This window comes from Phlebotomus argentipes, unplaced genomic scaffold (genome assembly GCF_947086385.1).
Source record: "Phlebotomus argentipes unplaced genomic scaffold, Phlebotomus argentipes genome assembly contig_15, whole genome shotgun sequence".
NCBI lineage: Eukaryota > Metazoa > Arthropoda > Insecta > Diptera > Psychodidae > Phlebotomus > Phlebotomus argentipes.
In genome coordinates, this window is record NW_026776181.1 from 10,402,334 (window position 1) to 10,418,310 (window position 15,977).

At 43.2% G+C, this 15,977-nt stretch overlaps 1 protein-coding gene across 2 annotated transcripts in view; it reads right to left on the reverse strand.

The window, feature by feature from the left end:
- LOC132262751 (LIM domain transcription factor LMO4) overlaps nt 1-15,977 on the reverse strand; it is an 80,699-nt gene that overhangs the window by 9,415 nt on the left and 55,307 nt on the right. For both annotated transcript variants that reach the window (XM_059762157.1, XM_059762156.1), the window contains 2 exons: nt 4,823-5,319; nt 3,968-4,121 (listed from right to left, as the gene is read on the reverse strand). In XM_059762157.1, the coding sequence (XP_059618140.1) occupies nt 3,968-4,121; nt 4,823-5,018 (350 nt within the window). In that variant the 5' untranslated portion in view covers nt 5,019-5,319. The remainder of the gene's footprint in view (nt 1-3,967; nt 4,122-4,822; nt 5,320-15,977) is intronic.

Here is a 15,977-nt window from a genome sequence, read left to right on the forward strand (position 1 = left end):
TAGTGGAAAGTTAGTTAGTGGATGCCATAAAAGGCTAAAAATTCACAAAAATATCGTCAATGATCCTCCAGAAATTTTCCACCGTTATTTTACCATTAAAATACAGAGACTTAGTTGTGACATTAAGTTGTTATGCATTTTTGTTATTAGAAAATGCAGATAAAACTTAAACCTGATTCAAAATACAAGATAGATTCACTTTCTTCAATCTCGATTAATTTGCAGTGAAGATTTATCGCACTGAGAAATGTTTTCCTCTTTTCCCAAAACTCATCCTTCGGGCTGAGCTTCACATATCGAGAACGTAAATCAAACTAAACTCGCTCACAAGTTTGTTTTTAATTTAAAATCCAATTTGTTGGAAACAATTCAAGAGAAAATTGCACGCCTCAGCCGCGAAACATTTCAAATGTGGGCACACACAGGCTACAGAGATGAAAATCAAATGAGATACACAATTTTCGAGAGATGTGTGACTCTGTTTGCTGTGGACAGTTGAAAATAAAATTGAAATGAGGTGGATTTTTCCAGAGGGAGTGAGTAGAGTTTTCTGAGCGCGCTCTTCGCCATGTGAGCTTTTTTGCTTTCGGCGAGTGGGCGGTGGGTGTCAATGGTGATCTAGAGAGGGTTGTTTTCCCGCGTTGAAAAACTATTTGCACAGCATTTCGCGCTTTTCCGCTAAAAGGACCCACGGCAAAAGCGATCAAGAATCTCATATCGCAGAAAGTAATTTAGTTTTCGTGGTTTCGCATATATTCCTGAGGTTTTGAGTTAAATCTAGGCTCAGTATGAAGCACCAGCGGTTTTATCTTGACCCTCTGACCCACAATTTATTGAAAGCTTCTCGTGTTCTGACGATAATGCAGAAGTGGATGCATTTTCCTTTCTGTGCATTATGTTGAGGAATTTGCGACGGTGGTGGTGAATTTATGACATTGTATGCATTACATTATGGTTAATAATTAATGTAATTAAAGTACCACGAAAATTGCCACCCTTCATTCACAGACGCCCATTTGGGCGCCCCTCATGCCGCCTCGCTTTCTCGGGCTGGGATACAAAAGCCCATACAAGGCGGCAGCAGCGTGTGAAACAAATTAAAACGAAACTACGTCCTCCGGAGCAATTCTCTCTCATTATGTATAAACACCCCTTGAGGGGAGAGCGAGAGCGCCTGCGAGTGCAAAAACAAACCCTCCGACTTTGGGTGTACCGACAACTCAAACCCCGTGCCATTCGCCCACTTTCTGTTAGTCATAGTTTGTATCGTTTTCGTTTCGTTAATTTAATTAGAATTCATGCCTCGCAAATTGTGCATAAAACAATTATAATTGGAGGATGGCAGGATTCACTGTTCTCACTGGGTCCCGATTCCCATTCACCTGGAATATTATATCACGATTGGGGTGGAAATTCATCTGGTGGAAAGGGGTTTTAGCACGGTGTGGGGGTTTGGGAAACTTCCCCAATTTTCCTCCCAAGCAATTCTCCAGCAACTCCCAATAAACACCGGGGAAATTGAGCGGGAAAAGCGAGACAGCGAAGACGAACGTGAAGTGAGAGAAAATAATGGAAAATTGAAAATTGTGTTTCCATTTTATTTCAATTGTTGGCGGATCAGATACTTGATGGCATGTGGAGGGCATGGAGAATCGATGAGCATGAGGGTGAAAAGTCAATCTGATTTAATTCACAATACAATGTTTCGGGGGTGGAGTTCACCCCCAGATATCGGTCATCGGGAAACTAAAAGGCACAGACCGGAGAGTGTGGCGAAAGAATTGAGAAACAAACCGTGGAAATTGGATTTTAATTGGACTCAATACTATTTTTATCTGTTAAATTTCATACGGAGCAAAATTGTGTCAATAAAATTACATTTAATTGATATATATTTCTCAAGATATTTTTAGTGCCTATTTTACACATAAAATAGCTTAGTCTAAACTTAAATTGAAATTAGTAATAAAATGAGGAACAAAAAACAACTCACTTCGTCTTAATGTAATTTCAAATTCCTCTCTCTAGAAGCCCAGCTCTCCTCTACATAGTTTGAATTGAATCACATTCAACATCCATACATTCCAACAATTTTTTTCCGCCCCTCGACATATGTAACGAGGGTTCCTCAGCCCCTTGCCCGTCGTCTCTCTTACTCTCTTCACCCTTGACTCAAGGTGTGCGGAATGTCTTTCACAATGCCATCAGTGACCCTCCGCGTCGCAGAAATAATTTTCAAATTACTCTGCATCCAATTTAATTGAGATTTCTCCGTCCATTCGCCATGGGGTTAATATCCAACTTGCTTCCAATAGGTGGAGGCGGAAAAAATGCCTTAATTGCATTTTTTCACGCATCCAATTCTCTCCTGTGCTCAAGCAAAAAGTCACCTCTGACCTTCCTATGCGACGAGTCTGCTCTTCTTGACCTCTCCGACCTCCATGCGATTACCCCTGCCTGGCAGTTTGCTCATGCTCCAAAAACTTAAAAGTGTCCCCAATTAGTGAGGCCTGGCAAGTCTGGCTTTAGGTGCACAGGAGAACACCTGGAGCGTCACGAACACTTTCGCAGTCGCAGAGCGAATATGAGGCAAAAACCATGTCGGTTTGATGTTTTTCAATCAATTGGGATTTATTTTTGTGGGCGTTTTTGCCTTTTTTCCCTCTTCATCTTCCACACTAGTTGGGATTTACCGAAGAGATACATCAAAGTGCCAATTATGGGATCTTATTGGGAATTGCTGGGTACCTTACGGTTCTCTCCTCTCTGTTTAATATTAATTAGAAATTCTCGGCGATTGAGAGGGAGATATTTCACAATATTAGGAGGCGATATTGAGGAGTTTCATCGCATCATTGTAGAGTGGTTTTTGCACTCAGGGAAATAGGCATCATCCTGAGAAATGCCCTTCCATCGCCTTTTATGGCTGAATGACATTTGCATCTTGCAGAGTGTCTGCCAGGCAGGAAGGTGTAGGACGAGGGCAGAAACTGTGGCGTCCCGAAAAAAAGAAGTGCCAAGAGGCGAAAACCAGTTGGAAGTGCAGCAAAAGTGAATGAGAGTAAGAAATAATGGGAGAGACGCAAAAAGACAATATAATTCGCAATTTACTTGAGTGACGCGATAACGCGATAAAAATTCAAATTTCCACAAATGTGCAAACCGACGACTTCATGAACGGAATAATCAATGAGGAGCACACAATTTCACTTTGGGTGAGAGAGAACAGGAGAGCTCCACTGTGTGTGGAAGTTGCTTGGCACACCCCACCCTCCGTCCCCGCCATCCTCAGCATCCCTCGGTATTTATTTTATTGTATTACAATTGTTTTTGGCTGTGCGCGCTCCCACAGATCCCGCCTGACGTACAGTGGCATAAATTCACGCGAATGTGTGTGGGATTCTTGGAAACGCGCGCTCACTGACCCTTTTCTCTCAGTGTACCTCCCGCCTTGCTCAGCTGGGGTTGATCTCGGCGTCGAATAAAAAAGTGTCGAGCAGAGGAATTGCTGGGACTCCGAAATTTATGAAACTTTTCATTGAGTGAGCTGAGTATACTGCGTGCAAATCAGCTGAACTTTAAGTTTTCTTGTGCAAATTCTTTCATCTTCACCACAAGCATTTAGAAACATTTAGTTACACATGCAATTTTATATGAAGATTGCTGAAAAAAACTCATTGACAATCCTAATATTTCAGTGTTCTCAAGATTCTTGAAACTTTGCAGACTGCATGCGATCCATTGATGAAGAAAATTAGTGAATTGAATACAAATAGGGTCCTCAATCCCTCAAGAGCCTCTCCGCGCACCCGTGAAGACCCCTTCGAGTGAGGACAGTGGAGAGAGTCTCAAGTTCCCACGAAGAAACTCGAGCTGTATGGCTCTTTCTTCGCCCGGACCCCCGCTGGAAGCCCTTCGTTCTCTTCAATGCGCCCAAGAATAACCAAATGAGTGACAGCTTCCTTACCTGGAGTAGTCAGCCTTGCACAGAATCATCCCGGCTCTCGTGTAGCAGCTGCTCCCGATGTCAGCCAACATTGCACCGCAGCAGGAACATTTCAGGCAGGAGTTGTGCCAGTATTTGTCAAGTGCATGCAAGAAGAATCTCTCCACGATTTTACCTGTTGGTCGCCGAAGAGGATGAAATCAATTATTTGTATTGTGTTACACACACCCCGGCACATCCCTGAATTATCCATGAAAAATTATTTAATTTACCCTCAGAGATTTACGAGGGACGAATCAATCCGCCCTCCCTTATTTGCAGCACTCAATCCGACCGACTTTCCAACGCAATGGAGAAGGTATAAAATCTCCTTTTGTCGTGCCTTTTCAGCTCAGAGAGTTATTATTTTAAAAAATGTGATTCCCTTAGGCCTCAAAGCGAAACAGGAGGTTTCGAATTGATCCTCTAGTGTGTAATTAAGAGTCAATTTTCTTGTTGGAAAATCTCCCGAGCTGTAAAATTCAATTAATTGAAATGAAGCCTGAAATGGAAGTCAGCTGTTTCATAGTCCCAAAGAATTGTTTATTCCTCCGTAATTGTTTTGTATCCAATAATTTTCCTGCTATTTTGGGGGTGATTGACTCTAAAATAGTTTCAGCCTATCAATTACCATCTTCAGCTGCTGCTATTATGTTCTCATTGGAAACCAAAATAGCAATTTTAGAGAATTGTCCATTATCATCAATTTATGCGATTTCGGACGCAATATAGAATGTTAGAGGATAATTCAATTTGATTTCTGGGAATTTAATTTGGCCAAACATATTGAGAACCTATTGTGAATACCCTCAAACTTGAATAGATTCAGGCACTCACCTCCGCAACCGCCACAGTGTTTGATGGGTCCGATGTTGTTGTTGATCTGGTGGAATCCCTGCTGCCCCTCCATGGACATGAAGGGGCCATGGCCGTTGTGGTGATGGCCGCCGGCCAGTGGCGGGAAGTTGTTGTTGTCCGGACTGGGTGGATGTGGCGAGGACAGCTCCGAGTACGGATGGTAGTGCGGGTTCATTGCTATAGACGCGGCCAGTTTGGCGGATTTTCTATTGCCGTCGCCCGTGGAAAAGTGTGGCGCCGCCGGCGGCAGCAGCAGAGACTCAACGACGTTGGCGGTGTTGGGACGATTGCTCAGGCTCCCCCTGATAGGCGCCAATATGGACTTTAATCGCTTGCGCCGTCACAAAATGCACCCTTACGCAGCTGTTCTTGTGACTTCACTTCGATCACTTTTGATTTCACTCTGCTAATTCCTCGGAATACCCTTGAGAATATCTCTCTGCAATACAGAGAACAATTCGTTGACTCGATGGCACCTAGAAAGAGACAGGGAAGAAATAGGAGACTTTGTAGGAAAACAGACAATCTCAATTGTGTTTATGCACTGTATGTGTAATTAATTTGAACCCCTCTAGAAACTTCCGGAAAAGCTGCAGCACTCATTTAGCAAATGAGGAAAAGTGAGAGGCAATTTGCACTGCGTTGGTTCAACAAATTTGTATATGAAAAGATGAAATTTGAAGCAGCAAAAAAGGCACATATTTGGTGTGGTAGCGTGAAAAGAGGCGCGAACGAGAGGGAGGAAGAGGTGGGCGCAAGAAAAAAGCAAATGAAAACAAACAAATAAATGATGTACATGCATATTTATTCGCCATATAAAATGTGAAATTGCATGTGTAGAGAGGCAGAAACACGATGATGTGTGTCTGGAGAGGAATAGCCAATTAGTGAATGTTCGTACAAGAGGATTTTAATTAAATTAATTAAAGCGCGCCCGCCTGTTATATAAATACGAGATGTTAAATACACACACAGTGAAGAACTTATATTTCTCTATCTCCCAATAATTCTATTGCGCTCTCATTCGCCTCCAGCATTCAAATGGCCCCCTGCACACCCACCCCAAAAACCCACTCCCGTGCCCAGTAAGTGTGTGTGTCGAGCAGGGAAGGAACATTGGCAAAATAATTATTTTCAACTTTATTGAATTGAGGCTCGGCGGAGTTTGAGTACGGGATTCCCGCCAATTTGGGGGGTTGGCCAGGACCAATTCGGCAAAAAATCCCCAGTGCAATTCTTTATACGGATGGACGTTACATTCCACGCCATTTATTGCGTTTATTATTGCTTTTTCAGACCTCGTCCCAAATCCACCCACGCGAACAATTGAAAATAGGGGTCAACCCCACAATTGGAATCAACCCCAGTCACCCCTTCAATCCATTCGCCATAATTCAACTTAAACAGAAATTATTTTTTTCGAGGACGTGCGCTAAGAGAAAATTGCAAACACCAGAGTTGCACAGCACATAGATGGCAGAGTGAGATTGGTTTGCGGAAAGTGATTAATGTTCTCCAAAGTCGATTCTTAATCTGTTTTTAGATCAAGCAGTGCGTCTGAACCTCAGGCTTTGAAGCAGAACATACACAAGAGCCAAAAAACATTTAGCATATATCTAGAAAGTGCGAATAGCAAGCTTTCACCACTCTGACATTGAAAAGTTGTCTGTCGTCAGACAGCGAAAAAGTGAATGAAAATTTTTAATGTACATCCTTTTTTTCCCGACGCATGGGGCGGGGATAAATCTCTTCGTGGCGGTTGGGGAGAAATTGTCGTATTAAAAAAATCCAATTCAAACAAGCCACCCACCCTCGCAGGGGCGAAATTGAATTTCGCCACCCACTTTTTGCCACACGCAGCGGCGAACACAGATTGAGATAATTATTTGTTTGATTACGCTATATAGAGTTTATGTGTGTCTTTTATAATTGCGGTGGAGGACGGGGTGGAAAGTGGATGAGACAACAGATGAGTCCTTTGTGAGATTGCATGCCGGGAGTGGGTGGGCGGTGGGGCTCTGTTTCGAGCCAGAAGTGATGCGGGTTTGTTAATTGAATTGAACAAAAACCTCGGTTTAGGGTAGGAAGCATACACACGCGGGGCCCGCCAGGAACATCCCAACACACACAATCGAGTTTTATGGGGCAATTTTCGAGGGTGAGGCTCCGGGTGGATATATTATCACTAATTTAATTAGTTGGTCTTCCATATCTTACGCTCTTGTGCGCCGGAAGTGTGTGCAGACGGGAGAAGAATCATCAACCTGCTTTTGTTAATTAATAAACGCATCTAATTCCGCTCATTTTCAATACACTGTACACGCCTCATTGTTGGCCATGTTCTCGCTCTCATAAGCCTGTTGGGCGATTTAATTAATTAACATTGATTACACTCTCTTCAGCTTCTTTTTTTTCCACCCAATCACCCATTGATTGCGGAGAGGGAATATTTTATTGCCGACAGCCTATTGATTCCCTCTCTAAACTGACCATCCCGCGCTAATCTGCATATCGCGGGGGGTGATTTTGCCGACTATTTTCTAGCTATTCCCTGACCACCAGGCGGCTCCATCGCGCACACGCCAGAGGCGCCATCGCCTCCCACAATTCCCCCAAAACCCACCCACCAACGCTCGCAGATGGACATACAATCGTGGAACAATTACACAGCCGTAATGAATGATGTTTGATCCTTTTCCCATCAATTTAATTTGGCACATCCAATTTCATGTTAAATTTAATGGGAAATTGATGATAATTACAAATTTTACCCCTTTTCGCGGCCCACCCGCCCACCGACGTGTGGGTATTAATTCATGGAATTTAATTAATAAATGACAAGGATTTCAATAGGGTGCTCCTAATAGCACTCTTTTTCCGCACAACGCCCACGCTGTCCTTCAGAAAGGTCCCATTGCCAAACTGCAAAGGCATTGGATATTTTACCGTGGAAAAATTTGCAGTGCTTTGTGAAACGACAGAAGTCCATTAATTAGGCAATTTCCGGTGATAGGCACTAATTAGTAGTTCCATGCATTTTATAACAGTGTAAAAAATCACTGGTGAGTTTTTGCATTCATGTTTAAATGTGATTATCCTCACAGAAATGTCTCAATTTTAATTAATATTAAATTTCATATTAAATATTCATACTTCTAAATTATATACAGATGAATTTCTTCATGATTTGCTTAAGTTCACACAGAATCATAAGTAATATTCCAGTTGATCTTCTCACTCAAAATGTATTTGTATAAATTCCATTTGGTCCTCTAGCTGATAAAAAGCGTAAGACTTCTTTGTCGCATGAACGACCTTGATGAGTATATCTTTCTTCAAAGACGAGCGCCCACATTAAGCAGACGATTTATATGTCTATTTGTAAAAATGTGTGAAACTCCTAATTGGCCGCTCTAATGGCACCAATTCACGGATCTCAAAACCTCGTTCCTAAGAAGCTCGGCGAAAATGGCGAGCAACAATTAATGAAATCGCATGATATCACTTGCAAATGATGCAATTGAGCGGATGGAAGAGGTTCGGGTATCAAGCATATGCTGGCAATGTTGGTCACCCTCTGTTCACTTTCATCTCTTGCATGTTGACAGTGGGTGGGCGAATGGGTGGAGTGGAAAACAAATGGAAATGAAAATGCATGCCTTTCAGGATGCATTTAATTTCAGCTGTAGAATGAATTAAATTAAATTGCTTCACATGCCGGACAAATACATCCCCGTCTCAATGCCCGGTCTGTGCCCCCTCCCACTCAATCCCCCGCCGACACGGCTGCAAACCCACCTTGGCCAGGGGCTGTCGAGTGTCACGTAATGAGTGGCTCATGAGGTGGGTCGAAATTGATATTTCTGGAGATGCGAAAAAGGTCCAACATTGCCGCCAGATGCCCCACCAGAAAAGTAAATCCCGTCACAATTTATTTACTATCTCTCCTCTCTTCTCGAGGATTTCTCTGGCCAGACTCCTGCGCACAGCCTGTGTCTATTTTCCCTGTGATTTACTTTGGTATACATATTTATAAATTTTTTAATAAATCTCGACAATAAATCACGGGCGAAATCAAAAACAAAGCTAATAGTCGTCGGACATTGTGTGCCGTGCGCCACCCCCGGAGCCACCCTCTTCAATTGCTCACCCCACCGGGTGACACACAACTCGCTCTCGTGCTCCCCGGATCGATATGCGCGGTGTGTTTTGCACTGGGGCGATATTAGTGCTCTGCCATGCATACGACTGACCAGATCCTTGCGAGGAGCGCGCGCCTCACTTTGCAATTCTTTTTGACTGCCCTCCACCCTGCCTCCACCCCCACGGACCGACCATTAGCCCGGCAGTGAGGAAGAAATGAATATTTCTGTCTGTAAATTTACAAGCCAATTTGTCGGAGGGTTTCGGATTGGATATCCTACGAGTGCGAAGGAAGAGACGGGCAAGAAAGCCCGTGTCACACACGAATCAAGCGAGGAGGGGCGTCTGTACGGAAAATAAGGGTGATTTGGGATGTTTTAAAGCTTTGAAAAAGTGTGGCAATGTTTTAAAGGGAGATCGATTCAAAATCAGTTTGAATTGACAACTATGTGCAGAAGCAGCATCAAATGTTGATTGGAACTCTTAATAGCCTTCTCAATTTTCCAGGCTACGACCAAATGTCGTGATACTGTAATGTCGAGCTGGAACTCCGGCGTAATTTTTATTTAGAACCAAAAATTCCTGTCCCTCTAATCACAAGGAATTTCATAGACAAAGACTTAAGTTTCTCTATCTAACAATAAATTAACGAGCCTGTCCATTCTATAGCACCGCTCAAAGGTTCGGGGAATGAGCCTCAACCGCGAATTCAGTGTTGGAATTTTCTTTTAATAGACCCATAAATCAAAGCTGTTGTTTCTCCATCCCATCCGTGGGGTGGGTTCTTGGGGGATGCCATCCACAATACCCGGTGCCGAGGTGTATGGTTTCGCTGTCGTCGAGAGGAAATCACATTCATAATTTTATTCGTGGACGTGAATGATAATAAATGATAAATTTTGAACTCGCCTCTTTAGGTGGCCAGGAGACACTCCCCCTCTCTCTCTCTCTCTCGCTCCTTAGTTTCCGCATTTATTATTGTGTTATTAATAAAAGGCACTTTAATTAATTGGAGCGGACGCCATTCTCGCGCCGTCTCGTCGCATGGACCCCTCAATATATCTGCATATTATTAATTTTGTTGAATAAGAGGGACGCCAGGGCAGGGGGGCGGGCATTGTATGAGTAATATGCTGTGGAGGAGCTTCCTCCTGCCTTGTGTTGTTATATTGCCATGAAGAGCATAATATGCAGCAGCCGTAGAAGCATGCAGAGGACATGGTTCATTGATTTATTGCGCTTCGTCCATGTTTAATATTGAAACAATGGACGGTGCAATCGGAAAAGAGGCTTAAATTTATTCGTTTCACCCCCCTTACACGCCCGGACACCCTCCGGAGCGAGTGTGTGCCTTGATGAAGGAGCCGGACCACGAGTCCGAGGCATCCTCAAGAACACCACCATAAGGCGACTGAAGAATCTCACCCCGAGTGCAGAGAATTCACATCGTCTCATCCCGCCCGGCATTCCCAAATGCATGGGTGAGCACCAGAAGGGATGATGGTGCGCAGTGTAAAAGGAATAAAATTTCAATTTGGGGTGGGTTGGTCGGTGTGTTGTATCATGGTGAGAGAATAAATACCGTGAGAGCAAATTCACCTGTTTCTCCACCATCTATTCATTCATTTATTCCCATCCATTCAATATTCCCCGCCCGCCCCACCGCACGCCACCCCCTCGCCCAGTCATCCAAAAGAAAACATTCCCAGAGACTCCCGAGTTGTGTATGTTGTGAATGGGAAGATGTTGTGCACTGCAATAGGGGATATTATTTAGTAAAAGGATTATTTTTATGCTTTATACACATTTGATGCTGCGTGAAGTGATACTGTGGGTGAGAAGAAAATCTCCACTTTCCTCTGATTGAATCTTCAAGCGGAATTTCTGCCATGTATTATCAAGAGATTTGCCGTCTGAGGGTGTTTTCTGGTGGGATCACAAGAGCAGTGAGTCGCAGTGGCGACAAATGCATCAAAGGAAGATGCGAATAAAGGAAATTATACAAACAAAATATGTAACTCATATCATGAGGCATTATAGTCTGTTATGAAATTAGACACAATAAGCAGAAATGATACAAAAAAAATGTGGTGGAATTGTAGAAACATTTTCTCTCATTTGATTGTAAAAAATGAAAAAAAGTAGGAGCAGTAGGGGTCGCCTTTTCGGCTCCTGTGTCTCTCCTGTATGTGAAAAAAATCATCCTAAGGCGTTGCAGAGAAAGTGTCTCGGGCTTTATTGATTCATTTGAATGGGAAGAAAAAATCCCGTGTAGGCAATATTTAATAGTTTCTCTGAGTCGGCCACAGAAGCGTGCTCAGGAGTGGTTCAACCAGTGTGGTTTAGGTCAACTGGAAAACACACAAAACACCTGCCATTTCAGTTTATTTTCCATCCTCACGTTCACAACCCCCCAAACCCACCACCAAAAGTACAAGACACTGAATTATATTCACTTTGTTCGGGCGTCTTGTACAGCAACTGAAAGCGAAATGTTTTACAAGGCGCGCGTTTTATTCTCAATTCCATCGACATAATTTAATTTTTTTGCGCACAACTCAACGTCTTTATTTTAATTTCAGCCAGAATTTCTCGCCAGGGGGAGACCGGAAGGGGGGCCCCAGAGGGAAGCGCAACCCCTGTGTGATCTCAAATGTGTCGTATGTCTGTGGAATTCAGGACATGCAATTATTTATAAATTTTATCGCTGAATTATGCAAATTAGACACGCATCGGGACGTTGTTCGAACTCCTCTTCGACGTGTTTTTCTGCGATTTTATAGCTCACACATGAATTGTCGCTCTCTGGTTTTCTTGCAGAGCCCAAAAGGAAACAAGAAGAATTCTTTATCCCATCGCTCATTCTCAGAAATGCACTGAGAAGAAAGTTTTACTTACAGTTAAATGCAAAGTATGAAAATTCCAAATGCATCTGCTTTTTCAACGTACCTGAAAAGATAAGATAAAACAGTATTATTTATGAGGCTCTACACTTAAGACAATGCTTTAGTTATTCTTTTATGTGGTAACTTTTGAGTTTTCTCTCAGTGCAATGTGCACACATTTAATGCAAATTCGGTGATCCTCCTGAACTGTCTCGCGAACACCAATTCTGAGTCGCGCGCATTAATGGATACACAAATCCACGTGCGCAAATTAATATGTTCGCGAGTTATGTTTAACATTAATTACGGATTATCACGAAGGTACCGCGATGATAATAATGATGGAGTGAGGAGAGAAATCTTGGCATTTCTTCTCTGCTCTTCATCCACGCATTCGCCTCCATCTCTCGGCCAAATTGTGGTCAGAATGTCCCGTGCAATGGAGCAAAAACAGCCCACAAAAAACATCCCTCCAGCCCTTGGGCTCCATTGCTATTGTTCTAAAGCCGTGAAAAGATTAATTGTGAATTGAAAATGATTTAATGGTGAGCGTAATTGAGGGTCTCTTGCCAGGCAATGGAGATTCCTTCTCCTCGAGAGGAAAAAATCCCACCCCCTCTGACACTACCCTCCCGGCTTTGCCCGTGTGATGGAAATGAAAGTTGTGTGATTTATTATTTCCAACCACACCTTGCCAGTACAACACACGGCGAGAGGGAATTTACATATGAGGGGTGTTCTCATAAAATACCAAATCCCCGTCTGTATGTCCCCCTCACCCCACACACAACACAACCCAAAACGGCGCGGTCCCCGGGTGAAAAGTAGCAATCGGAATTTCTTCGAAAATTAGGGAGCAATTCGTGTGGCGTGACGTTCACCAATTTCGCATATTATAATTTTCGAGTGAATTTATGGGCTCTCGATTGTTATCGTGTGATTTAATATTGCGATTTGAAGAATCACAATCAATAATCGATTCTCGCCCTCTGGCACTCGCCACTCAATCATCCCCTCGAACCCCCATCGCGTGGCCATGATTACCGGAGTGCAGCGGGCAGATAAGGAGGAGCTGGAGAAACGCTGCAGAATCGCATCATTCCATTCTATAGAACGATTTTATACATACATTCTGCGGTGCGATTCTCCGCTAAATTCGAAAGCTGGTGAGTTGTCAAATTTGACAGATTGATCAGTGGTTTTGTTAATGATAATTGAGTACAATTTTCAGGATAATTCGCTGCGAGAGTTCCGTGTTACATTCCTATTAAACGAAAATGATATGAAATATATGCAGAAAAACTCAAAAATCTAACAATTTTGCTCAATATAATTCAAGTTGTAGGTAGGTAATGATAGAAATGTGTCTATTTCCATTGTACTTGTACACATATTAACATTGGATGCAAAGAGATTTCTTCCTAGTCCCAGAAGGACTACCAAACTTGCACTTGATACATTTGCATACACTATAAAACCACTTGATTTGTATAGTATTCTAAAGGTACAGTCAGTAAGAAGTGCGCACTTTCTAGATGGAATATAATTACATTGGAAATATGTAGATGAAAAAAAAAACTCAATTGAACTGCGCTCATGTGGGTGAAAAATCCAGGATCTTCTGTACGGGATAAAATTTATTTGATATTTTATAGCAGTGTATCACCTCATCAGAGCACCTTTTGTCGAATCATCCGACGTCGTATTCAACGATTTCAATATCGTTCATTTGGCACTTTGCCACTCTTTTTTTCATTTGCACCACATGAAATTTATATACATCCCGAGTGCGCCCACCCCCCTCAAGTCTGCCTCATTTCAATTCACTGCACACCGCGACGGAGGCGCTCATTGAAAATTGAAAACACAATAAATAGTGATGGAAAATTTATTAATTGCAAATTGAGGGGACAAATTGGAATTTCACTTAAAGATGAGGGGCGGACTCGGATGAATAAGTAAGTCGGGTGGGCGGTTAATTTTTGTGCGCTTGGCCCCTCGTTCAAAATTCATATGACAAAATGACACGCCGAGGGTCGCCTCCACTTTGCCACAATTTCGCAATTCTCGGAGCAACAAACGCCATCCCAACTCCTTCCGAGAGAGCTCGTTTTCACTTTACCAGCGACATCCCGGCTTGGTGGGTGGGAGGCGTCGTCATGAAAGCCCACCCGGTCGCCCACCGCCGCCGACGTCGCTTCACATCTTCACTATTATATTCCGCAAGTTTGATTGTGGTGGTGAATAAATTACATAAATACATAAAGTAAATTCATTAGTGAGCCAATTAAAATTTAAACTAAATAACTAGGAGGAAAATGGGGTGGCGGCTTCCACCCGACGTCTTCGAGAGCGGAGTTTCCTACAGAATGGCAGGGCTTTCACTGCGAGAGCCACGAGGCATTCGTCGGAGGGGGTGGTTAAATACGCCGGAATCAACTGAGACACGCCAATTTGGAAATTACAGACCTTTCTGGGGGAATTTTCAGCAAGACACTATAGGATGATGTAACACCTTTTTCTGCAACTTCTAGCATAATAATATAATATTATTTTAAAGTTCTTTTTCGCAAATCGTATAAGACCTTGGCTGGCATTTGTCGACAACATCAACTCATAAAACTACGCGCATAACAAAAGAAACATTCCTTTAAATAGCAAAAAGGCGTTATCATCTAAAATTGCAAATTTTCGTATTTGATTACTTTGCCAGCAAAACCCAAAGAACATTTCAGAGGGTGTTAATCAAGGGGCATCTGCTTACTGTTATACATTATTAGATTTCACTGTGAACGTGTAAATGAAGCATCATATTAGTGTTTATTCAGAAAATTTGCCAACTCGTATTTGCGTACGGACGGCGAGGAAAGGGTTGCTCCAAAGAGGTCCACCCCGGAAGCCCAGGGAAGCGGAGGAGCAGAGAAAGGTCGTCGTGTGCGGTCGAATTAGGCAAGATTTATTGAATTGATACGATGTTGTGTCGGGTTGCGTCACTCTTGCGACTCTGCCACGAATGTATTCATAGTTTAAGTGGAGCAGTTGAATTGATTGTGATATATGAAGGAGGGTGACTGGGTGGCTGGGAAAATGACAGGGTTGAGAGTTCTGTGGCGGTGACAATCGCAATGTGACAGCAATTAATTAGAGCAGAGGAAAGCCCTCACCATCGACATTTCCCTTTCGTCCTCAAAGTTCTTTGCCGAGCAAATACAACACATGTGAGATTTTCAATTAATTAGCAACACTCCTCGCCACCTTTTCCCCATCTCCCGCCACTCCGAGCCAACGGGAGAGCTTCGTGTCAAAAGTGTCCAATAAAGTGACCTCCCGAAACCCACCCTGAGAGCCCAAGAGAGGGACTTTTATTGGAATTTCCAACTGGCGAGAATCCGATCAACAAATACACCGAGCTTGCGTACTGACTCACACGAATTAAATCGTAAATTAATCCCATTCCAAATGTCCGTTTTTGGGGTCGCCGGGGAGGCGCAGCGCAATAATAAAGAAAGGGAGGAATGATGATGGTGCGGTAGTCTCATTAAGGATCATTAGTCACGAAGAATGCCCACAAAATTCTGCCTCAGCTCTGCCGGAAGTTAGTCAACTCGCCCCATTCCTCCCAACTTCCCGCCCCGACGCTGACGTCCGCCCGTGTGGGGTGGACCCAACCCTCAGCATCCAAGGAGGGTAAGAAATCATTGCCGTCTCCATGTCACGCTGCTCTGAATATTAAATTTAAGGGTTACCCCACACGAAAGCATCCCTCTCTCCACTTCACACATGAATTTCGATACTTTTTTCAATTTACTACACACTCTGCGCCACAATTGACGTCAAAACCGCCGATTTAATTTTATTCAGCATCTTTTCGCAATTAGTGAGATTTCCCATCGCATAAACTTGTTGCCAAATGGAGGCGCCTGGTGCTTTTTATTGCCTACCAGATGAATCCGGCCGGCAAAGTGAGCTGCATTGCCTATAGATTAAGGATCAGGATCCAAGCTGTCATATGAAGGCCCTAACAAGAGTGGAGAAAGTGAAGCTACATTTAGCAACTTACACCGTGTACATTCAGTTACTACCTTCCACTAAAATCGATAAGGGCA